General features: G+C 42.3%; 1 protein-coding gene across 3 annotated transcripts; it reads right to left on the bottom strand.

Annotated features, from left to right (window-relative positions):
• Positions 1–455: 455 nt before the first annotated feature.
• LOC140714118 (hydroxylysine kinase-like) lies at positions 456–24,262 on the bottom strand. Of its 3 annotated transcripts, none has more exons than XM_073024901.1 (6): positions 24,067–24,262; positions 20,557–20,893; positions 20,242–20,381; positions 18,519–18,699; positions 17,595–17,717; positions 456–821 (listed from the first exon to the last, which is right to left on the bottom strand). In XM_073024901.1, exons 2-6 carry the CDS (start codon positions 20,891–20,893, stop codon positions 580–582), a joined length of 1,023 nt encoding a protein of 340 aa, XP_072881002.1. In that variant the 5' UTR covers positions 24,067–24,262; the 3' UTR covers positions 456–579. The 3 variants fall into 3 exon arrangements, with proteins under 3 accessions (XP_072881002.1, XP_072881003.1, XP_072881001.1); XM_073024902.1 differs by lacking the exon at positions 456–821 and adding an exon at positions 15,373–15,542 and having other exon boundaries at positions 24,067–24,259; XM_073024900.1 differs by lacking the exon at positions 456–821 and having other exon boundaries at positions 16,045–17,717; positions 24,067–24,251.
• Positions 24,263–25,696: the final 1,434 nt, after the last annotated feature.

The raw sequence follows: 25,696 nt of genomic DNA on the forward strand, positions 1-25,696 counted from the left end.
ACCATGCTTCTGCCAAACTTTCCAGTCATGAGTTCTCACTCTGGGCTTGCGAGGCACCCAGTTCCGTGCCTTCCCCCACCCTATCCTCATGCTCACCTCCCACCCACACCACATCTTTCTGGTCCTTAATGGCAAGAGGTGGGGGAGAGACTTGCTCCTCTACCTTGCAACCCCCCCAGTCCCTGCTACAGGCGCAGGAAGATGGGACAAGGCTGGTAAAACAGGTCGGCATGGTCTTGATAGGCCGTTTCTGTGGTGTCGTGCCTCTGACTATGACTCTCTGTACATCCCTGCACCCCTTCACCTCCCTCTCTCCTCAGCTGATTTTTCATGAGTTCCACAGCGCAGAATCCTGTGTGTGCGTGTTGAATGAGCAAGGCCTCCTCTATTGGACTCTTTGGTTGTGACAGCCCATCCAGAGCTTCGTACAGTGTTGGTCCCATAACGCAGCTCTATGCTGTGAATTAATTTAATTTCCAACGTACGTTTTTTAAATAAACACCCTTGTACCATTGTGCTTCAGTGCTGTACATTCAGAGTAATTCTACATCTCCAATTAATCCATCATCTGTTTTCTTGCTATATGCAGGAATCCTCTTTCTGAGCCTGTATATGATTTTCTTCCATCTTCAAAAAGGCATTCTCCGCCAGTTCAGAATGTGCCAACTGTGTCCCAGGGGAAACGATCACAGAATTCTTCAGGCCATCTGGCACGGCTGCAGGTTTCTCCTCCTGTTCCGCAGGCTTCATCTGGCCAACTGGGTTGTGCTCAGCAGACGACGAGGCTTCAAGTTGTTGCCTTGGATCCATAGGGTCTCTGCCTGGATATTAAGATATTAACTTCTAGCAGGCTGGAGGAAATGAAAGAGGCTAACCAATAAATGGGCAGTTTTGGTTGCTGCCTGAGTTTACCCTCCTCAGAAGTCACCATCGAGTAATATCAAGGGGATGTAATTCTGGCCTTACTCAAGTGATTTCCCTTCACCACCAATCAGCTGCTAATGAAGTGTGGCCTCACACCAACCCTGCTGCCTTTAGCTAAGAGGTCCTCTCCCTAAAGTACTCGCTGAGGACAGGCATGGGCTGTCTTGCTTCATCAGGGTATTGGCCTGAAATGTTGGGCAAGGATTAGACACAGGCTGACACAGAGCTGAGGAGATGGTCTGTAAGGGGAACTGGGTGACAAGGAACTTTTATTTATATATTTTCCAAAGGTCAGCACATCCCAACCACCCCCCTCCCACAGCTTTTCCACAGTAGTCACTCCTGTGTAAAAACATTTGACAGTGAATTTACACACAGTAAGATCCCACAGGGACCCATGTGACTTCCACAGCAGTGGCAAGCCCCTTACCCAGGAACATTGGCCACCACCATTGGACCACTGCCAACAGTTCAGTCCCATGAACAGAAACAGTGCAGTGGTTCAGCACAGCTCCAGGGGGAAGGGTTCTATTCCAGCCTCAGGCACAGAGTTTGCATGTTCCTCCAGTGAAATTGCGGGTTTCCTCACACATTCCAAAGATGAATTGGTTGGTGGATTAAACTGACCATTGTAAATTGTGTAGATGAGAGGTAGGGTTTGGGCAGAGGCAATTTGGATGAAAACGGTCTGGGAGGATTTGCCATCTTCATGAAATTACGTTCGTGCCCAGAGTGCTTCTTGAAATTGGTCCTTCGTATTGGTCTTGGCTGAACACCTTAACCAGCTGGTGAAAAGGAAGACCACTGTGAATGGATAAGGTGCTTGTACTGAAAAGTTCTTGTGGGAAGTGAGAGCTGGTGCTGTGGGAGCAACTGGTGAATAGGAGGGATGAATAGGTCCGTGTTGGGTGGGAAAGATGCAGCAGGCGGTGAACCACAGAGATGGCTGCTGGGTCCTCAATTTATCATTTATTGAAACGGCTGGGATGAAGGCACAGACGGTATGGTTTCTAAATCTCATGGTGATATAGAGGTGATCAAAGGACCAAGGACTGACTGTGAATGAGTGACAATCCAGTCTAAATGTCCAATCATCCACTTGAGAGGGAAAACTAAAGAATATCTCTGAAGTAGTGGAGATTGCAGAGTCCGGTATGAAACTCTCTGGTGCCTTCAGCTCCGTTCAGTGGGCTTCAATAAGCATGCGGCAAATAAAAAGAAGGGATTGGCCATTGTTGGAAGAGGCCAGTGTTAGAGTGGTCAGGCTTTGCCTCAACGGCTTGGGCAAGCACAGGCAGAGGTTCTAAGTAAGTAAGTTTCTTGTAAGGTTTTTTTTTCTGTTAATACATAGCTAGTGCGCTGAGAATGGGTTTAGAGATAGTGGCATGTTCTTTGTGTGGGAACTCTGGCAGAGCTCTAGTTTCCCTGATAACTACATCTGCATGACATGCTCCAAAGTGCAGCTCCTTAGAGACTGTGTTAAGGAACTGGAGTTGCAGCTGGATAACTTTGACCAGGAAAATGAGGAGGTGAAAAATAGGTGCTACAGGGAGGTAGTTAGCACTAAGTTGCAGGAGGCAATACCTGGGTTACTGTCAGGACAGGGAAGGGGAATAAGCAGCCAGTGCAGAGTACCCCTGTGGCAATTCCCATCAATAATCAGTATACCGCTTTGGATACTGTTCAGGAGATGACCGACTGGGGGAAGCCAGAGGGAGCAGGTCTGGATCTGTGGCTCAGAGGGGAAGTGGGGAGAAGAGGAGTGCAGTAGTGTTAGGGAACCCTGTAGTTAGATGAGCAGAAAGCAGAAACCTAGATGGTATGTTGCCTCCCGGGTGCCAGGATAGGGTCCATGGCATTCTAAAGTGGGAGGATGAACATTGTTACATATTGGTGCTAATGACATCGGTAGGAGGACTTGAGGAGAGAATATAGGGGAGTTAGGTAGACAGCTGAACAGCAGGACATAACATGTAGTAATTTATGGATTGCTGCCTGTGCCACTTGCCAGTGAGGGTAAGAATAGGATAATTTGGTAGATGAATGCATGGCTGAGGAATTGGTGCAGGGGACAGGGTTTCAGATTTCTGGATCATTGGGATCTCCTCTGGGGAAGGTATGACCTCTACAAAAAGGATGGGTTACACCTGAACCCGAGGGCTGGTTAGTGAGAGCTGTTGGGGCATTTTAAACTAATTTGCTAGGGGGATGGAACTGGAATGATAGGACTGAGGATGGAGCAGTTGACGTTGTTATGTCCGCAGCCCCCTCCTTTGTGAGAATTGCAAGAGCACTAAAGAGGGGGGGGGGGTGGGTCAGTGGACCCAGGAAATGGGAGAGAGACGTGCTGGATGCCTCGTTCCTTGGAGACACATTTGTGGATTGGGGACTAGGCTACGTGCAAGCCCTCGGGCAAAGTGGGCGGGTTGAGAGAGAGATTGCTTCACCCCCAACCTGATTGACATCTGCTACCCTGTGAGTCAAGATAAAAGAGGGGCTGTAGAGACGGCCCCTCAGACGCACCAGAAGAAACGCTAGCGATCCCGTAATAGCGGGAAGCCATTTGAAGGAAGCCACGTGCGTTCCGTTCCCTTGCCTGGGAGCCGGTGGCGGGTACCACAGAAACAATTTTCTTGAACTAACAACGGGGAACCAACTCCCCCGACTCAACGGTTTGGCCTCATCAAAAGACCCGGGCAAGTTTCTTTTCTCACAAATCTTTCTCTCTCCAACAAGTGAAAACCCAGCGGTCCCCAAAGGCTGAAGCCTGCAGGAACTGAGTGACTTTTATATTTCCATCGGACAATATATTATCCCCTAGACAAACGATAGAGGTATGTCTTATTGATGATTATTACTATACCCGCGCTTTTAGATTGAGTATTGATGACGTATATTATCTGAATGTTTGTATTAACCTTATTTTTGTGCCCCTTTATAAATAAAGACTTTTAAAAATAGTACCATCTGACTTCAACGGACCTCTCTATCTTTGCTGGTAAGTGACCCAGTTACGGGGTACGTAACAACGTATAGGCAGATGCAGTGAGATTAAGAGGAAGGACAAACAGATGATAGGAAAAAATTGCAGTCAGTAGGAAGAGTTAGTGTAACAGGGAGCCAACATCAAAAAGGGTGATGAATACAGGACTGAAGGTGTTATATGTGAATACGCACAGTATATGGAATAAGGCAGATGATCTTGTTGCACAGTCAGAGATTGGCAGGTATGATGTTGTGAGCATCACTGAGTCATAGCTGAAAAAAGATCTTAGTTCAGAGCTTACCATCCAAGGATGCACATTGTATCGAAAGGACAGACATGTTGACAGAGGGGGTGGGTTGATTCTGTTGGTTAAAAAATGAAATCAAGTCCTCAGAAAGAGGTGACACACGATTGGAAACTGTAGAATCCTTGTAGGTGGAGTTAAGAAACTGCAAAGAGTAAAAAGACATTAATGAGAGTTATATCCAGGCCACCAAACAGTGGTCAGGATGTGGGCTATAAATTACAACGGGAGATAGAAAAGGCATTTAAAAGGGCAATGTTATAATAATCATGAGGGATTTCAATATACAGGTAGATTGGGAAAATCCAGTTGGTGCTGGATCCCAACAGAATGCCTATGAAGTGGCTTTTAGAGCAGCTTGTGGTTAAGTCCACTAACGGAATGGTAATTCTGGATTGGTCATTATGTGATGACCTAGATTTGATTAGGGAGCTTAAGGTAAAGTACCCTTAGGAGACAGTGGAACATCTAGTTCACAACTCTCTGGTTAAAGAAATTCCTCTACATCTCATTTCTAAAAGGATGCCACTCTATTCTAAGGTTGTGTCCTCTGCTCTCAGATTCTCCTACCATAGGAAACAACTTCTCCACATCCACTCTATCAAGGTCTTTCACCATTCGATGGGTTTCAATTAGGTCACCCCTAATTCTTCTGAATTCTAGTGAATACAGGCCCAGAGCCATCAAATACTCTTCATATGACAAGCTATTCAATCCTGGAATAATTTTCATGAATTTCCTTTGGACCCTCTCCAGTTTCAGCACATCCTTTCTAAAACAAGGGACCCAAACCTGCTCACAATATCATCCATGCATTCTTTGGCAATGAAGTGAACCTTTGAAAGTTTGGACAGACTTGGGTTGTATTTGTTGGAGTTGGGAAATGTGAGAGGTAACTTGATTGAGAAAATCAGGATTCTCGAGAGGGTCAATATATAAAAGTTTCCTCCCGTGGGAGAGTCAAGAACTAAGGTCACTGTTTACAGTAAAATTGAGATGGAGATGAAGCACCTGTTTCCTCACAGAGTTGCCAAAGGGAGGTGGAACAAGGGTCTTTGATTATTTTTAAGCAGAGTTTGAGCAGTAGCTGACAAGCAAGCCGGTGAAGGATTACAGGGATGGATAGACACACAGGGTTGATCTTACAATCGGATCAGCACAAATCATTCCAAGATGGCGGTGTGACGCAGCTTGCAGCGGCCACTCCGGAGCTGATTATGTGAAGCGGGGTGCCGTGTGCAATCATAATCGGCTGCGTCTGCGAGGCTGAGTCGGGCGGTGCCGTGGAAATCCATAGCGGGGATATTCCCTTCGGCCGCTGGCATGAGATGACGAATCTATTGGGACCCTGAGGACTTCTGGAAACTGTGGGGTGGTTTCTTTCGAACTTATAGTCTTTTAACATCTTTGGACTATTTTTACTGTGCCCATGGCCTGTTTTTTAAAAATCAATTATGCTATTGTTTGCACTGTTGTAACTAGGTGGTTTTGTGCAGGTCTTGACCTTTAGTTTTTGGTCTTGTTTTGTCTGGTGGATTTGGAGCTCCTTTCCGGGGAACGCGCTAAGACGGTAGCGCGATATTAATACGCAGCAACCTCTCCGGACTCTGGATTGGGGATTGCCAAACGTTATGTAGACTTTCTGGTGTATTCTGTTTTGTCATATGCTTTTGTGATCATTCTGGAGGAATGTTGTCTCATTTTTTAACTGCATTGCATTTGTGGTTTCTAAATGACAATAAACTGAATCTGAATTTTATTAAATAACAGGACCGAATAACATGTTCCTGCTTCTCATATATTTTCTCGAGCATTTGTCTACTCAAAACCAATGCTGGAACATTTTGCTCTGTCCTAATGGAAGGACAAATCCATTGAGAGGAAATATCTCTCTCTTCCCTCCCTCACTGGGAGAGTGGGAGAAAGAGGGGGTGAGTGAGAGGGTGATAGAGAGAGCAGGAGAACATTGGTTTTTAGATGCTGTTTTTAGATATTACAGGAACCATTGTAATGAATCATTCTGGAGAGTGTAACTTTCCAATAAAACAGTTAAACTTCTTGGAAGAGTTTTATTTTATTTGAAAGTGACATAATGATGGTGGCACAATTCTGTCCAACAGTTGAGGGGAGACCCAGGTACCAGAACATGCAGAGCAGATGTTTGTGAGATTCCAGTGTGTGGTTGGAGGTGTCCAGCAGTGAAAACCCCTAAATGAATGATGAGGTACACGAGTGTTTGTGTTTTAGTGGCAATGAGGAGCAAAGGAAGAATGTACCAGTGGGCGTATGTGGGAAGTATCTACAAACATATTGGCACTGAGATGGTCAGAGGAGTGAAGCCTGCTGAACAACCCAGCACAAATACCCCAGCAAAATATCAATTAACATCAGAGATTTCCCAGCAGGGAGTTGGCTGATGTTTAGGGGCTAAAGAAACTATCCCGAGCCAAGCAATTGGATCCTGCAAGGTGATCACAGTGTTCCTGTTGACAGTAGAACAAAACCAATTAGGTCCATGGTAAACAGTCAGCTGTCTCCACACTGGAGTAGGATCTCTGGGTTTTCCTGTCCTGTTCTGGTCCTGACACAGAGATGCAATCACCAGGAAGACACACCAACATGTTTCTTACGAGGTTAAAGAGGTTTGGCATGTCACTGAACACTCTAACCTCTATTGATGTATGATTGAATGTATCCTGACTGGTTGCATCATGGTCTGCTGTGGCAACTCAAATGCACAGGAACTAAGGAGTTGAAGAGGAGTGAACTCAGTTCGATATATCACAGGCACATCCCTCCCCACCATCGGTAGGGTCTACAGAAGGTGCTGTCTCAAAAAAGCAATGTTCATCATCAAAGATCCCCACCATCCTGGCCCTGCCATCTTCTCACAGCTATTATCAGGTAAGATGTTAAGAAGTTTTAAGTCCCACACCACCAGATTAGGAACAGACAAAATGCTGGAGGAACTCAGCAGGCCAGGCAGCATCTATGGAAAAAAATACAGTCACTGTTTCGGTCTGAGACCCTCCGGCAGGACTCCAGCATCTGCAGATTCTCTCTCGTTTGAGATTTAGGAACAGTTACTTCCCTTCAACCATTAGGTTCTTGACTAAACCAGAACAGCCCTAATCACTAGCGACACTATGACCATTTTGCATTACAAGGACATCTTCCTTCTTCCAGTTGTATTCTTTCTTATCAAGTGTGGTTTAACTTAAGTTTATGTTTTTGTTATGAATGTTCTGTATCTGATGTTATGTGCCTGTAATGCTACTGCAAATCAGTTTTCATTGTAGCTGTGCAGACATTGACACATGCACTTAACTATACACTTGATTTTGATTGGTGTTATGGGAATTCAGGTTCATGGGTTCAGTGAGTGGGGACAGAAGACACTCAATCAGTAAGTTAACTACTTACAAAACAGACACTAAACGTTCAGAACACGCTTCAAACTGAACTGGTGGGGCTCAGAAATCAGATTTGTACAACATGGAGACTGGCCCTTTGGCCCACCATCCCACAAACCAAACACCTATCTCTACACTAATCCCACCCTAATTCAAAATTATTCTTCCTTAATGAATTATTTAAATATGTTTTATATCAGGGTTATAGAATTTTAATTGTGGAGAATTATCTCCACCTTAATACAAAGGGGGCAATTTACAATGCCTAATCAATGAACCAAACTGGAGCACTGGTGAAACCCATGCAGTCATAGGGACAGTGTCTGTGGTCTGTACAGACAGCCTGAGGTCAGGATTAAGCCCAGTTCACCAGTGCCATGAGACAGCAACTCTCCTCGCCGTGCCACAGTGCTGTCCAGCAGAATAAAGTAATAAATGAATATTTTCCAACTTGACAAATGAAACCTTAGCCCCCAGGTACGTATAGTGAATACAAACTCATTTTCCTAAGCAGAAGATACTCATATTTTGTAAAAAAAAAAGTGCAACTTTTTTTTGTAATTTTTTTTATTGAAGTTCATCAAACAAACATTTCCATAAGATGTATTTCAGACATTGTACATATATATTATATATATCACAAATCTCCACTAAGTATTTATCTGAGGTATACACTTAGAGAAAAGAGTGGAAAGAAAAAACAAGCAAAAGGAAAGAACTATGTACAAGTAGGGAGTGATTTTTTTTTACAACAGATTCATTGATTTGTGAGAATAAAATCAGGCCTATGAGGCATTATGTAGTTAAACCATTTTTCCCAGTATGAATCAAATTGTTCCAGTTTATGATTAACAGATGCTGTTATCTTCTCCATTTTGTAAATGTCCATTGTAATTTCCATCCATGTATTTAAAGTTGGGCTCTCCTGTGATAATCATTTCCTAGTAGGAGTCTTTTTACCAGCCACCAACAGTATATTCATTAAATATTTATCTCTTTTCAACCATTCTTGAGGTATATATCCAAAATATATGGTCTTACTCTCTAAGGGTATTTCACATTTAAAGATGTCTTGTAGGTCATTGTGTATCCCCCTCCAATAGTTTTTGATAACAGGGCAGTCCCAAAAAATATGATAATGATATGCATTTTGATTTCCACAATTTCTCCAGCAAACAGGGAGGTTACTATCATAATGGGATTTCTGAGAGGGTGTAATAAAATATCAACTTTTTCCATCCAAACTCCCTCCATTTCTGTGAACTGGTACACTTCCATTGATATCTCCATATTGTTGTCCATTCTTCCTCAGATATAATTATCCCTCCTTCCTTCTCCCATTTTGTTTTAATGTATGAAGTCGAATGTGTTTTAAGATTTGACAACCCCTTATCCATGCTTGAATTGATTCTACTACCATTATCTGAATTATATGCTTTTCTAAAGAGCTCTATCAAGCATGTACTTGCCTTGGTTACATTTTTAAGCCTCTTATTAATATATTGTCACATCTGTAAATACCGATAAAAATCTTGTTTTTCTAATAAGTGTTTCTCTTTAAGCATTTCAAAACTGAACAGGGTTCCTTCTTTCATTATGTTGCAAAGAACTGTTATTCCTTTAGCTGTCCAGTCCTTAAATCTAGCATCCAATTTATTTGGTTTAAAATCCGAGTCATATGCACACCATTTAAGAATTGCAATATCTCCCTCTAGATTATATTCTTTTATAGTAGTTTTCCATATTTTAAGAGTCAATTTCACCCATGGGTTATCAATAGTATTTATGTACCTTTGCAGGTTGTTATCAGCCAAAATTGCTTGTATGGGGATGGGAAGTACCCGCTCCTCAATGTTTTTCCATTGAGTGTCATATGATGGGTTGCACCAACATATCACAGCTCTCAACTGTGCTGCAAAATAATAATCTCTAAGAGAAGGTAGGCCCCATCCCCCCTTTTTTCCTTTGCTAATTTCAAAGTTTTGAGACAAACTCTAGGCCTTTTGCCCTGCCAAATACACCTTGTTAGCATCTTGTTCCATTCATTGAATTGATTTTGATTAATCTCTATTGGTAGGTTCTGAAAGAGATATAACAGTCTGGGTAGTATATTCATTTTAATAGACTCAATCCTTGAACTGAGACTGAGAAAAAGAATCAGGTTCCATCTTGCCACATCTTCCTTAATTTTTTAATATAAAGGCTGATAATTACATTCTGATAATTTTGCCAAATCTTTTGGCATAATTATGCCCAAATATCTGAAAGACTCTGTGTGCCATGCCCAGGGTTATCGACTTTCAATTTCTCTTGGTGGGCTATAGTAATATGAAAGTAATTGGGTTTTATCTATGTTGATCTTGTATCCTGATAATTGACCATATTGTTCAAAGGATTGCATCAATTAAATCAAGTAAAGGGTATGTCGGTTGCCCTAGATAGATCAAAATGTCATCCGTATAACAAGCCAATTTATGCTCTGTCCCTTTAATAGTAATTCCCCTGATATCTTCATTTTGTCTGATGTATTGAGCTAATGGTTCCAGATATAACGCAAAGAGTAGCAGTGACCATGCACAACCCTGTCTCGTGCCCCTTTCTAGGGTAAGACTATTTGATAAATATCCATTGATTTTAATCCTAGCAGTAGGATTGTCATATAGTGTCTGTATAGTTTTAATAATTGTGTCTTGGAAACCAAATCTATGTAAAACTCTGTAAAGAAAATTCCAATTAACCGAATCAAATGCTTTTTCAGCGTCCACGCTTATCACTATTGCTTCGATTTTATTTTTTTGTATATGATCCATAATATGAAGTGTCCTTCATATATTGTCTTGAGTCTGGCATTGTTGTATGAAACCTGTCTGATCGTTACGTATCAGTATGGGTAGAAACTCCTCTAATCGTTTGGCCATGATGGAGGTAAATAATCTATAATCTACATTAAGAACGGATATTGGTCTAAATGACCCGCATTCCATTTTATCCTTGCCTTCTTTTGGTATAGCTGAGATTATCGCTTCCTTCCAACTGGGTGACATTTGTGCCTTTTTTAGAGCCCAGTTCAGTGTGGGGAGTAAAACAGGAATTAACTCATTTTTAAATTCTTTGTACCACTCTGCCGTATACCCATCTGATCCTGGTGACTTGCTTAATTTAAGCCTACTAATTGCAGCTTTTAATTCAACTTCAGTTATGTCAGCAGTCATCCTTCTATTTTGTTCTTCGTTTAAAGTGGGTAACTCAATTCAAGAATTCAAGAAGGTGTCAATTTGGGTTATGTTTCCCCCTGGAACTTTGGAATATAGAGTTTTGCAAAAGACTTCAAAAGCTTCTTGAATTTCACTTAGCTTATTTTTTATCATTTTCATTCTTGGGTCCCTAATTCTATGAATTGTATTTTCTGCTATTTTTTTTTCCGTTTCCACGCCAGTATTTTCACAGGTTTTGATCCACTTTCATAATGTCTTTGTTTCAGAAACATTAAGTTTTTCCTGATTTCTTGCATAGCCAAATTATTTATTTCATTCCTAATTCTTTTAATTTCCCCTAATGTATCCTGTGCTAAATTCAATTTGTGTTTTTTCTCTAGTTCCTTCAGCCTATTTTGTAATTCCTCTCATGTTTTATTCCTTATTTTTTTCTTGTATGAAGATATCGCTATAATTTTCCCTCTTAAGACCGTCTTCAGAGTATCCCATAAAATGGGAGGTGAAACCTTTCCATTATCATTAAGTTCTAAATAGAGACCAATTTATTTTTTAATTTGTTCCTTAAAGTACGGATCATTGAGTAGACTTGAATTTAGTTTCCAAATAGTATTCTTTGGTTGTAGGTCAAAATCAACAGATAAATATATAGGTGCATGGCCACTTACATCTATTGTCCCAATTCCACAGGTGTTTATTTTGTCTTTATCTTTTCCAAATGTTATGAAATAGTCTATTCTTGTATATACAGAATGAGGAGCAGAATAATGAGTGTAATCCCTTCTGTCAGGGAAAAGGTCCCTCCATATATCAATTACACCAACATCCTCAAAAAGTGTATTAACTTTCTTATGTAAAGATTTTGTTTCATAGGTTTTTCTATTTGGAAGAGTCTAAGTTTGGTTGTAATTGTAAATTTAAGTCTCCCCCACATATCAGGAGACCTTCTGTTTCTGCTACCATAATATCAGTAATTTTCTGAAAAAACCCCAATATCACTTCCCAGGGGTGTGTATATATTCAATAGAATAACTGAATTTCCATCTATGTTCCCCCTTACCAGAATATATCTGCCCTCTTTATCTCCCATTTTGAATACTTTTTAAAAATTTAGCTTACTTGAGATAAGATTAGCAACTCCCCTCCTATGTCCTGATTTATATGAGGAGAAAAACAGATTAGTGAAGCCCATTCTCTTTAGCTTTTTATGCTCATTATCACTTAAATGAGTTTCCTGTAAATATACTACATGGGCTTGTTCTTTTTTCATTTTGAATAAAATTCTTTTATGTTTGATTGGATTTAATAGCCCATTGACATTAAAAGAAATGAATTTTACCTTGTCCTTAGCCATCTGTATTTATCTGTCAATGTATCATTGAAATTAGAATAAAACTTAATCGATCTACTCCCTGAACAAATAAGAACCAAGAAACGCAGATAATAACAAAAATGGCAAGGAACGAGTGACTCCAAGGCTGAGGTCTCTGGTAGATGACCCTGATTTTCCTGTGTACTCCTCCTCTCTCTCTCTCTCTCTCTATATATATATATATATATATATACACACACATATATATTACATTTATACACATATATGCACACATATATATATATTCTCATTATGGTGGGGAAAAAGGAGTAAGTGAGCAAATAAAGAATAACAACTAAGTAATACAAAATACACATTATAATAAGTATTTCTCGAGATAGGTATATCACCGTCTACTTTTGCTTCCGTTTAGCTTCTCAACATTTTAAAAGTTAGCCAAACCTTATGGCTCTTCTGAAGGGGGTGAGGACTGTCTTTGGGAAACACATGATCTCTTCCTGATATATTTCTCTCAGCCTCCTCCCGTCTCCTGCCTTCTCGATTCTCGCACTACTTCCCAAGCGGAGCAGGATAATTCCTCAGCCAGGCTTTCCCTCGTTTTGGTCACTCTGATGGGCAACCCTCTGGCCTTCATGTCTTTAGTCGCCTCTTCCACTGTCTGATACAACCGCATCTCGTCGTCATAAAACACTCAAAGTTTAGCAGGGTACGGAGTTTGAAATCTAATATTTTTTTGCTTTAGTACTCTCTTTACTTCAGAGTATTCTTTGAGTTTCTGCAGGACTGCGGGGGGGGGGTAATCTTGGTCAAAATATATTAATTTATCATCTAAAAACACTCTCTTTTTACCCCAGGCCCTTCGTAGAATCTCCGCCTTGGTGCTGTACCGAAGGAATTTAATTATTATTGACCGTGGCTTTCTATCCCAGGTAGGTTTCGGGACAAGCGCACGATGGGCTCTTTTGACTTCCAGCTCCATAGCTAAGGGAAGATCCAGTGCGCCCTGCAGTAACTTTCCGACAAACTCCGTCATAGACGGGCCCTCCGCTCCTTCGGGAACGTTGTAGCTTATGATATTTTTCCACCGTGATCTTCCCTCCAGGTCAAGCAGTTTACCTTCTTGGTGATTTAATATTTTTATTGTCTTACTCAGTATCTGTTTCACATTTTGAACGCGATCTTCCACCTTCTCAATTCGAGTCTCTACCACTGCTATTTTTTGATTGACGCTGGTGAGCTCTGACTTAATATCACGGAGCTGCTGCTCTATTTCTTTCCGGAACTCCCTTATCTCTTTCAAGATTTCAATCATATTCGCCGCTTCGCCTGAACGAGGGGCCCAGCGTCCGCCTCGCTAGCACACGGTTGGGTAGGAGAGCTGCTCGCTGCACTCCTCTCAGCCGCAGGATCTGCAGTGTCACTTTTTAAATTTCCATTCCTTTTGCTCGTTCTTGTCCCTCTTTTCGGTTCAAATATTTTTCAAAAAATTCTATATTTGATGGGTTAACGGGGCTTAATACGCGTTTTTACGGAGGAGCTAGTGACTTAAGCTGCCATTCTCGATGATGACGTCACTGGAAACCAAGTGCAACAGTTTTAAGAAATCTCTGAGTTTTACCTGTTCATTAAATGACAGAGCTTTCTGACGTTCTGAAACTTGAACACATTCGAGGTTGGAGGCGACATTGGATGCATGGCAACTCTGGCAGGGTCTGCAAGACATTGCTTCCTACAAAGTGAAACCCAATAGCACGAGTGGCAGCGATGCTTCACTACCAGATGAACTCAACACCTTCTATGCCTCTTTGAAAGGGAGAACACAACTACAGCTGCCCTTTTCATTTTGCCTCCATTACAATCTTTCCCTAGTAATACAATCACTCCATTTTTGAGCTTCTTCTGATAGTAACTTGAGCATCCAATGAGGATGCAAAGAACATTGCTAAAGACAATGTCTTCCCTCACATTACATAGCAAACTGTATAACCCATTTGGCCCTGGGGAACTATCAATCCTAATGCTTTTCAGAAGTACCAGCACATCCTCTTTCTCATTGTTGACATGTTCTAGTGAATCTACCTGTTTTATGCAGTCTTCATAAGTGTCAATGTCCTTCTCATTGATGAATATAGAAGCAAAGTATTCATTAAATATCTCCCCTACCTCCTCCAAATTCCAGGCACATTTCCTCATTTATCCCTGATCAGTCCTACCCTTAATCTAGTCATCCTCCTGTTCTTCACATACATGTAGAATGCTCTGGGGTTTTCCTTAATCCTACTCACCAAGGCATACTCAAAACCCCTTCTATCTCAGCTAAGTCCCTTTTTACTCTCCTTGCTGGCTACCTTACAACTCTCTGGAGCCCTATCTGAGCCTTGTTTCCTCAAACTTAGGCAAGCTTCTCTCTTCCTCTTGACTAGATATTCCACATCTCTTGTCAGCCATGGTTCTTTCACCCTACTATCCTTTGAATGCCTCAGTGACAATCCAGAATCCCATGCAAGTGCTTCCTAAACAACTTAACAAATCTGTTGTCCATTTTTTTGGAGTATATTTGCTCCCAGTGTATGCTCCCAAGTTATTTCCTAAGAGCATCGCAGTTCCCCCTCTCCCAATTAATTACTTTCCCATGCCATCCGTTCCTGTGCCTCTCCAAGGCTATAATAAAGGTTAGGGAGTTATGGTTGCTCTCTCCTAAATGTCACCCACCGAGAGATCTGACATCTGACCTGGTTCATTTCCTATTTCCAGATCCAATGTTCCCCCTCCTCTAGCCTGTTAGTCTACATATTGCATCGGGAATGTATCCTGGACATACTTAACAAATACCACCCCATCTAAACCTTTTGCACAAAGGACGTATCAATTGAAGTCACCCATAACAACTACAATATTATTTTTGCACCTTTCCAAAATCTGCCTCCCTATAATTCACTTACAGACATTAATACAAAGTTAAGATCAAATCAGGAGTAGTTCATGAATTACTTTCATTTGGAGAAGTTTGTGCCCTAGACCATGTATCTTTTAAGGAAGGTGCTTTTGCTAATGTGACCACTGCTGGAGATGTTGAAAGAAACTTCAATTACCAGTCATTTTGTGCCTTTGAAGATTACCTGAATCCCAAATCCATTAGCTGGTGGGGTAATGTATTGCAGTAAAACTTGGATAATGCGCTGTCTGATGATTTGGGAATCCTAGTGGTTCGGTATCTAGCTCTCCTGACGATTGCAATTCCCACTCACTGGCCTGGTGTTCCCATCGTTCACCGGGAGCTCAGGTCCTGTACCCTCTTTAATCTCATCTCTGTCTGCTACTGCATTCCCTTGAAATTTGCCGGGTTTACTGGAATGTAGATGTGCAACATCTTTAAAATGAAAAAATGAATATGAATTAAAATGATGCACAGTGTTGAGTATGAAAAACATAATGTCTCATTGTTTGGAAAACCAGATTTTAAAATTCTATCAGTTCTAGTGATTTGATACGAAAGATCGGATTGTGAAGAGAGTACGTTCTCTGGTTGTCATCTCCTCTTTGGTTACAGAATCACAGAGTGGTTACTGAATGAGAACAGGGCATTCAGACCAGATGTCTCCACCAGCTCTATGGAACAGCAATTCACCCACCACACACCCTCCGTTGTTCCACATATCCCTACAAATCTTCCCTTTTCTCATTTTGCTGCCCTTTTCATTTTGCCTCCATTACAATCTTTCCCTAGTAATACAATCACTCCATTTTTGTGCCTCTTCTGATAGTAACTGGGGCACGTTAGGGCAACTTCGAATAATCAGCACTTTCTTGGAATTCTTCCTTGCAGCAGCCACCATGTCGTAATCTCAAATGAAAGAAAAGACGATGTCCAATGTTGCTGATCAAATGTATTAATAGTCATGGGTACAGATATTACAGCATAAAATGTATACACAGCCGATGTTTTAGTAGATTTAAAATTCCAAACCTTTCAGGGTTTTGTGTGGTGACAGCAGAGGTGCCATAGCACTCTCTGTCCATAATCGCACATACCCACCACAGTGCCATTTCCACCACATCACTAGACAGTAGATATGCTAAATCTGCCCCATCACCATATCCACTGATCCTTCATATTATCTGCGCCAGGGTTATGTCGGCCCTCTTACCATATCCACACCTGTGCCACATCCACAACCATCCGATCACCATATTGCTATAATTGAATGCTACAGAAAGAAAAACATTTTTGAAAAAAGCTGGAGATACCACAGTGGAGATGGAAAACAAGTTAACGTTTCATGCTGGAACCGGGAAAAGTTGTGATGAAGTTTGAATTTGCCAAGTGGGCTGGATGGAAGGGGGCAGAGGTGACTGAGGAAATGGAGATGGGGCTTGGTGGAAGAGACTGGCAAAGGCTGAGAGCCAAGAGGTGCCAGGTGGAGTTGAAGCAGGAGATGAACGAAATCTGAAATTACCCGTGGAAGGAAAAACTGAGGGGAATGGACGATCAAGGAGCTGATTCTCCCCAACCTACGGCACAGAGTGAGCACCCTGTGCTGACAGTGACCATTTCACACCAGATCCTCGGGTGACAATTCAGCTACTGACAGTGGAAGTAGCTTGGCTCGAGATCATCAGAAATCAGAGGGCAGAGGAATGTTGGTGGAATTTCAACAAACCCTAACCCACACCAAAACATCACCTATACTGTCATCAGCAATGGCATGTGGTTTGAAGATTAACCCATGAGCTTCTCTACACTATCTCTAGGACAATTCGACTCAGGATAGTGAGACTACTAACCAAGTCTCATGCCCCAGTGGGTTGATACACCATTTCATATCTGGGCAAGGTGGATACTGGGTTTGGTGACTGTTGAGAGGTTCACAAGTGGGTTGTAGGTTTAGATGCAGTTAGTCAAGCATGAGAAAAGCAAGCATGCTGGTTCAAAGATCTATTTAAACATTATGAATGGACCATTCAGGTGGTGGACATGTTTAATGATTGCGATTTAGTGATTTCTCCCTTAAATACATGGATATTTTATGAGAAGCTGTTGTGCCTGGGTCACCTCAGTTCCACTGGGGAGGTCATGGAGTGAGATAGGAGTCAGCTGTCTCAAACCAAACTTTCTGCACTGCTTCTTCACCCAGTTCCCAGAGCTGATGCAAAAGCATCCAACCAGTTCTTGATGTGGTCATAAGGTATTCCTCATTGTCTGGGTAAAACTGGACTATGTATCTCCCCATAACCAGCGACTGAACAAACCTGCCAAGAACCAGCAAATACAAGGCATCCCTCTCCTGGGGAGATAAAGATATCTCACTTTCAAAGCCCGCGAGAATGTGGCCCCCCACATGCATGGGATCATTGTTGTCCAGCATCATGTACATTATGCATATGGCCACGTCACACACACAGTAACCAAAGTTTATGTTACCAAAGTCAAGAATGCCAGAGATGTCCAACTCCTGTTGCAGGTGACCTGGGTTGGAGCGATCAGCTGATGAATGATGAGGATGCACTAGAACGTTGGTGTGACTGAAGTCTCCATGATTGATGCCTGTTCGAGACACAAATGTTGTACAATTGTATCATCCATCGCTAAAGGCAACATACGCTCCTGAGCGTGAGGGACATTATGTTGCAGTGAACACATTTGTGAGGCTGCACTTGGAGAACTGTGCACAGTCATAGTCATCACACTCATCTTTTGGACTGAACGTGAGGGGTTTATCAGGCCATGAGGTTACTGAGTCTGCTGGTGTACATCTTTGCTCCACAGTGTTTCTGGGATGCTCAGTTCTGAGTTCCATTTCTGTTCTATATCACTAACATTTAATGGACATTTGGACAGATACGCAGATAGGAACGGTTCAGAGGGATAGGGGCAGAATGTGTGCAAATGGTTCTAGGTTAGATGGCATTTTCCTGGCATGGACGAGTTGGGCTGGAGGATTTGCTTCCCTGCTGTACAAGCCCATAAGATCGTAAGACAAAGGATCAGAATTAGAACATTTAGCCCATCGAGTCTACTGTTATTCCATCATGGCTGATTTACTTTCCCTGTCTATCCCATTCTCCTGCCTTCTCCCTGTAACCTTGATGTCCTTAATTAAATTTACCCAATGACTTGGCTTCCACAGCCACCTGTAGTAATGAATTACACAGACTCACCACATCAGTCTGGGACTCTGGATGGGTTCTACTGGATGGCTGTTTAAGCACCTATTTCATTTCATTGTTCAGTGGTCAGAAGGTGAAGTTGGTGCACCTGGCCCATTGAAACCACCTATTTTCACAACTGCTTAAATTATCTGAAGTCCCCCCCTGCAAACCTAATGACTGACAGAGGGGCACTTACTTTCATGAAAGTTGCTGATATTTGGAAGCACCTTCTCTAGAATTTGCTGAATAATGTGCTCCACAACTTTGCGATCACTGTTCTTCAGTACGTATAGGTACTCTTTCAGCTGGTGAATGTTTGAAACTTTCCAGAAGAAGGAATCTCTCTGTAGACTCTTCAGTTTGGGATGCTGGAATTCCTAATAATTAGACAAGTCCATTACACTCACCCACCACCAGCAAATTAATTTTGTTTAAAGGTATCTTCAGGATGATTGCCACAGAATTTTGCTTTTCTATGCAGCCCAGAGTGGAAAACTGACAGCATTCATTATAGTTGTGGGAGACCGATTTCTCACGTTAGACAAAATGAACAGATCACTGCACTTTAAGCAACTGGAACTGTGAAGTTAACTCATCCTACACAGCCAGAGGTTCAAAACAACTGTCCCAACTTCATCTTCCATTAGCTAGTCCTCTCTCCCAAAGGTAGCTTGTTCTCTAGAGTCACTCATTTAGGAAGCTTATAGTGGACTATAAAGGGTGACTGGTGGATTTCAAATGCGGATTGGAATTAATTTGACGTTTTCTACCTTTCTCTCAAAGAAAAAGAAAAAGAATTGAGATATCAAAAGCACTAAAAATTTCGATCATTTGAAAAAATGGTAATCAGCTGGGAGTCATTGCAGCTTTCCTCTCTTCACTCTGGCTAATTTTCCCACTGCCTCAGGAAACAGAACATCCAACATTGCAGGACAGGGCAGATCCTTCAGTCCATGACGTTGTTCTGACCTCTTAACCTACCAAGATGAATCTAACCCTTCGCTCCTACATATCTCGCTATTTTCATCCACGTGCCTATTAATTTCAGAGTTTAACTGTCCTAATGTGTCTGCCTCTACCATCACCTCCAGCACAAAGTTTGATGTAAAAAAATGTACATTTGACACCCTGCCACCATGTTTCTCCCCCAATTATCTTACATTTATGCCCCTTCACACTAGCGATTTCCACACTGGAAAAAGTCTTGGGCTGTCCACTCGATCTATCATCTTGTATACCTCTATCAAGTCACTTCACATCCTCCTTCACTCCAGGGAGAAATGACTGAGCTCACTCAAACCAAAGAGCAGGGTCCTCTCAGCCCGGTCATTCTTTCTTCTCCTCTCTACGTTTGGGCAGAAGATGCAATCCTGAAAGCATGTCCCACCAGACTCCAGGACAGTTTCTCAGCCACTCTCCGTCTCTTGGACTGACCTGTAACTCGGTAAGGATTGATCTCTCAGTCGACCTTGCTGTGGCCCCAGCACTTTATTGTCTACCTGCCCTATCCTTCCTGAGAGTGAAACGCTGTATTTTACATTCTGCTTTCTTCTTACACCTCAGTGTACTGGCCTGGCTGGATGACACACCAAACAAAAGCTTTTCACTCTATCTCGATAAATGACAAATATAAAGCAATAACTTTGTTTCTCTCTCCACACCTGCTGCCTGACCTGCTGACTGTTTCTGCAATCTCATTTTGCTGCTTAATATTTGGCATCATGTCTGTGATGCTCAGTGACCCAAAATAATAAAGATGACTTTTCAACAAATTGCTTTAAAATGCAATTGTTTCAAGCTGGAGATATAAAGTAAATCTGATTTGTTACCACAGGATGGCACTTTGATCATACCTGTACTGATATTAAAGGCAAAACACAGCTTACTTAGATGTCTGGACACAGAATACATGGACTTACTTTGAGAATCTTATTAATCTGAGCGAGAGTTTGCCCGATCTTGTACAACATCGGTGGGTCTGCAGGAATCTGCTGCAGTGGAATTCCTGGTAAATAGGTGAACAAGCGAACCATATGGGTATCATATTCTTGACCAGAATCTGCAAAATATAGAACATGGTCTTTGGTTAGATTAGTCTGACAAACCTTTGTTTCTAAAGAGTTTCAGTGAATTATGAAAACATGGTCAATTAGATAAATAAGGCAAATTTTAATCTAAGGGACAAATGATGAATAAACAGGCTAAATATACAAGAACCAATAATTGCTACTCACTAATCGTCTCCAGCGACATAATCCTGCCATCAGTGGTTGGGATGGGTGTGGGGGTGGGAAAACCTTTCTGCTTCAAGAACATCATGACTCGTGTTTGTACTTCCACCAAATCTACATCTTGGCTGTCGGTCGTGTTCAGGACTTTGAGGACGTAGCTCCTCCTGTGATCCCCGCTTACTTGGGTCTCAGCTACCTGGATGTGAAAGTTCTGGTCAACAAAGCTGGGCATCAGCTGGACCTCTGAGACCTTCAGACGATACAATTGTCCTACCAGCTCCACCACCTGGGCCTCGCTCAGTGAGGGCTTGGTTAGAATGGCATTCTTCAACTCAGACATCTGGAAGACAGCAAAATAATGAACTTCAATAACTGCAACATTCTTGACCTTTTATATATTGGTGTAACCCACCAGGCTCACCGTCCAGTGGTCTACCAGTGCTCTTCACACGCGTCCCTCCTCTTCTCCTCGACGAATAACCCGCAAAAAAACCCGGCTTCCAGACACACAAGCAAGAATAACATTTCTCGTATTGAATAGCCACCCGTTATCTCTAGTTATAACCCAAACATGGCTGCTACAGAGAAACCATTACCTCATCGGTTGACATTGCAGAGAAGCCACTACATTAGCCTTAGCAGTTAACATTACAGAGAAACCATTACATTTGTATCATATTTCCTTACAACATAAGAGACCATTCAGTCCATTGAGTCCTTGCTCACTGAACAAGCCCATTAATTTCAGTCCTTTTGAGACATTTTCTCTCACACCCATTGGCATGCTGTAGTTCTCCAACTTTCCACCTACACTGGACATGATTTATGGGTACAAGTCAGTTTTAATTACAGAGGGAAAGAACAGCAAATGTCACATCAGTAATAAAAGCAAGCAAACCTGTCTTGGAAGTATTGTTCACGTCCTTATCCCCAAAGCATAATACATACACTGAGAGGCCACTTTATTAGGTACACGTGTACATCCACTTGTTAATTCAAATATCTAATCGGACAATCATATGCCAGCAACTCAATGCATAAAAGCTCGCAAACTTAGTTAATAGCTTTAATCGATGTTCAGACAAAACATCCCAATTGGGGAAGAAATTTGATTTAAGTGACTTTGACCACGGAATGATTGTTGGTGCCAGACAGGGTGACCCGAGTATCTTAGAAACTGTTAAGCTCCTGGGATTCTTTTTAGACAGAGAATGGTGCAAAAATCAAATGAACAGACAAATAAACATGTAGTGAGTGGCAACTCTGAGAGTGAAAATGTCTTGTTACTGAGAGCAGTCAGTGAATAGACAGACTGGTTTAAGCTGAACTACAACAGACGTGTGTAGAAGAGCGTCACTGAATGCAGAACATGTCAAACCTTGAACTGGATGGGCTACAGCAGCAGAAGACCACAAACATACACTCAGTGGCCACTTCGTTAGGTACAGAATGTGTCCAATAAAGTGGCTTCTGAGTGTGTAATTATTAAACAGAATAGAAGGGGAATTCCTTTGGATAAAATCCTGGACTTGTGTTTCTGATTATGTTTGAGCTTATGCAGGGAGTATTTAACCAAAGGCTAAATTCTCTCACAAGATTCTTGCAGCTGCCATCAGGGAGAAGGTATCAAAGCCTGAAATCCCGTATCACTAGGATGAAGAAAAGCTGCTTCCCTTCATCTATTCAGTTCTTGAACACCTTGTACGACAGACTGCTACAGGAAGCAAGGAAAGAAAGAGATTACTGTGCCTTTAGCAATGAACTTTGTGTCCTCACTGGCCATAGGAACAGTAACTGAAGATTGGAGGAGAGAAAATGTTATTCCTTTGTTTAGGAAAGGTAATAGGAATATTTCTTGGAGAGCAAATTATTGGTGAAGATTCTTAGAGGCTGGATTTATGAGTGTCTGGAGAAGCATTGTCTGATTAGCAATAGTCAGCATGGCTTTGAGGGGTGTGTTTCCTCGACTTTCCCTTCCTTAAGTTCACTATTAAATCCTTGCTCTTACTGACATTTAGTGCAAGGCTGTTGCCGGGACGTCATTCAACCAACTGATCTATCTCCCTTCAGCTCTTCACCATCTGAAATTCTGCCCACAATAGTGAGGCCATCATCGGGGTCCTACAAGAAGCTAACAAACAAATTGATGGAGGTAGAGCGGTGAATATGGAGTTTAGCAAGTTAGTAGGCTCATTCAGGAAGTCAGGAAGCATGGGATCCAGGGAAACGTGGTTGCATGGATTCACAATTGGCTTGTCCATAGAAGGTAGAGAGCGGTAGTAGATGGAGCATATTCTGCCGGAGGTTGGTGACTAGTGGTATTTTGTAGGGATAGCTTCTGGGACCCCTGCTTTTTGTGATTTTTATTCATGACTTGCATGAGGAATTGCAAGGTTGGGTTAGTAAGTTTGCAGATGACACGAAGGTTGGTGTGGTGGATTGCTCCTATAGGATAATGACAGGATGCTGAACGGGGCTGAGAATTGGCAGATGGAGTTCAACCCAGAAGTGTGTGAAGTGATACACTTTGGATGGTCAAATTTGAAAAGAAAATGTAAGGTCAATGTGGAGTGGAGGAATAGAGGGATTTGGGGGTTGATGTCCATAGATGCCTCAAAGTCGCTGTGCAAATTTAAAGGGAGTTTATGAAGGCATATGATGTGTTGTCCTTCATTACTCTGGGGATTGAGTTCAAGAACTGTGAGGTAATGTCGCTTTATAAAACACTGGGCAGAGTACACTTGGAGTATTGTGTTTGGTCTGGTCACCTTATTCTCCAAAGCATGTAGAAGATTTAGAGGGTGCAGAGGAGATTAACCGGAATGTTGCATAGATTGGGGAGCTTGAGCAAGCTCAGGCTTTGTTCTCCGAAGTGAAACAGGATGAGGGCCAACATGATAAAGGTGTATAGGATAAAGGGAATAGATAGATTGCACAGCCAGTGCCTTTTTCCAGGGCAACAGTGGCTAATGCAAGAGCCCAAAATTTTCAGGAGATCACAGGAAAGTATAAAGGGGATATTGGAGCTTGATAAAAATAATACAGAAAGGCTAAGCACATGAAACACATTGCTGGTGTGGTGATGGTAGAAGGAGATATATTGGGGACAATTAAGAGTCTTGGGCACATGGGTGAAAGAAAAATGGATGGCTACGTGGGAGAAAAGGATTACATTGATCTAGAAGTAGATTAAAATATCAGCACAACATCATAGGCGGAGGGGCTTGCACTGTACGGTAATGTTCTAGGCTCTAAAAAGGCAGCATTTAATATTCAGAAGGTGTAACTCATGCATGCACAGGGGAGTTTTATTTTCAATTTCTGTGAAATATTTGGTTGACTGAATTTAAATTCCCGGTCACAAATCTGAGATTAGAACTCCGGGCTGTGGGTTGAGTCGGAGTTCTAATCCAACAATTTAACCATTCTCACACCCCCTCCCCCTTTGGAAATTTGATTGTATTGACTGAAGTTTAGCCCGTTATTCTTCTCCTTGATGAAAGTAAACGGTACCTTTAGCTAGGTCGATGCTTGTTGCCAGCTGCTTTGCCACCCACTCTTCCTCCGCTGAACCTGAGCTCGTCGGTCGCCTGTCCCTGATCCCGGCACACCTTGGCTCTGCTCCCGTTGAATACCTGTCCTCATCTCAGCCCAAAATAGCAAAACTGAAGGGAAGGATAGCTTAACCATTAAACCACTGCTGTAAACTAATTTAAAGTTATTTCAGACAATGAGTTCGCAGTCTTTCCTTACAATGGATCTCAGAGCAGCCTGGTATTGTGTAATATCAGGGAAACCAGTGGTTGCTGAACAAACCAAACGTGGTGGAATTGTGGATTTTGTTCTGCTGGAACTTGCAAATTCAACAGCTACTAACTCTTGGGTTGACGTTGACCGCCATATCCAGTCAGATACCGCCAACCACATCACTCAAGTTACCCCAGCACCTTCTGTTGTCCCACAAGGTATCTTGTTCTGCAAGTGGATAGGGAAATAATGCATAGAAATAAAGTGTGTAGAATGGTAAATGGTAGCGCCTTTTACAAGCTGTATAACCACACCCCAGGGAGAGATGTCAGTAGTAATTCAGGTTTATTAAATCAATGCAGTTATTTAGTGGGCAACATTCCAAATCCTGACAACTGACAGTCAACAGAAATATTCCCCACAATTGCGTTTGATGAACCCACTGTCATGTGGGTTGCTGTAAAAGTAGCATTCCATTAATTCCACGTTGTCCAGCCTCGTCGGTTTATGGTTTGTTCCCGAAGCCACTTTAACGTTAGATGGCCCTGGTTCCCCAACCGTTGGGGGGACCTTGTTAATCCGGGCAATGTCCAAGCCAGCATGACTCTTCAGGTTTCTCTCCGTGGGCAGATGTAGTGTAAGCACGAGGGGTTCAGCCCAAGACTCCTACCAGGCCACCACCACTGGGACCTGAACCTCAGACCTCCACGCCGTGAAGGCTGGACAGTTCCCGGTGTCGGCCTCAATAGTTCCTGGGCACGGAGACCCAGGCTGTGCCCATATACTGCCCAGGGGCTGTGTGCGCGAGTGTACACACACACGTCTATTCAAACATTCCTTCCTGCTTAGCTACAAGTTCCAACTCAATAGAGAATGCAGTATATTACATTATACATCTACTATATATAGACAACAACAGCATCATAAATTCAAAATGTCCCATTTAGGCCTGAAGATTTAATCACTGTGGAGCATTAAGACAACAAAGAGGTGGTTGCGGGAGGCAGACAGGCGGCTACGGGTTTGCTTCGAATGAGTGGACTGGGCCCAGTTCAAGGACTCATCTGCGGATCCAACTGAGTACTCGATGGTGGTCATGGTCTTCATTAAAACAGCTGAAGACAAGTATGTCCCCACAAAATTATTCAGTGCGTTCTTCAGTCAGAAGCCCTGGATGAGCCACGAGATCTGAAATCTGCTGACAGCCAGATCAGAGGCATTCAAGTCTGGTGACCAAGAATGTTACAAGGTGGTCCAAGTATGATCTCCAGAAAGCCATTGCATGGGCAAGACTTGAATCAATGAGGGATGCTCGACAATTGTGGCAGGACGAGAATACCATCACCTCCTATCGAGTGACATAGGTGACAACAGGTCTTCACTTCCGGATGAACTC

This window comes from Hemitrygon akajei, chromosome 21, assembly GCF_048418815.1.
Source record: "Hemitrygon akajei chromosome 21, sHemAka1.3, whole genome shotgun sequence".
Taxonomy (NCBI): Eukaryota; Metazoa; Chordata; class Chondrichthyes; order Myliobatiformes; family Dasyatidae; genus Hemitrygon; species Hemitrygon akajei.

Coding starts and splice junctions, on each gene's coding strand:
- LOC140714118 (XM_073024900.1), bottom strand. CDS start 20,893: ATGTCTGAGTTGAAGAATGCCATTCTAACCAAGCCCTCACTGAGCGAG. Junction 20,382..20,556: donor TATGTCGCTGGAGACGATTA/GTGAGTAGCAAT, acceptor TATATTTTGCAG/ATTCTGGTCAAGAATATGAT. Junction 18,700..20,241: donor AGATTAATAAGATTCTCAAA/GTAAGTCCATGT, acceptor TCTAATTATTAG/GAATTCCAGCATCCCAAACT.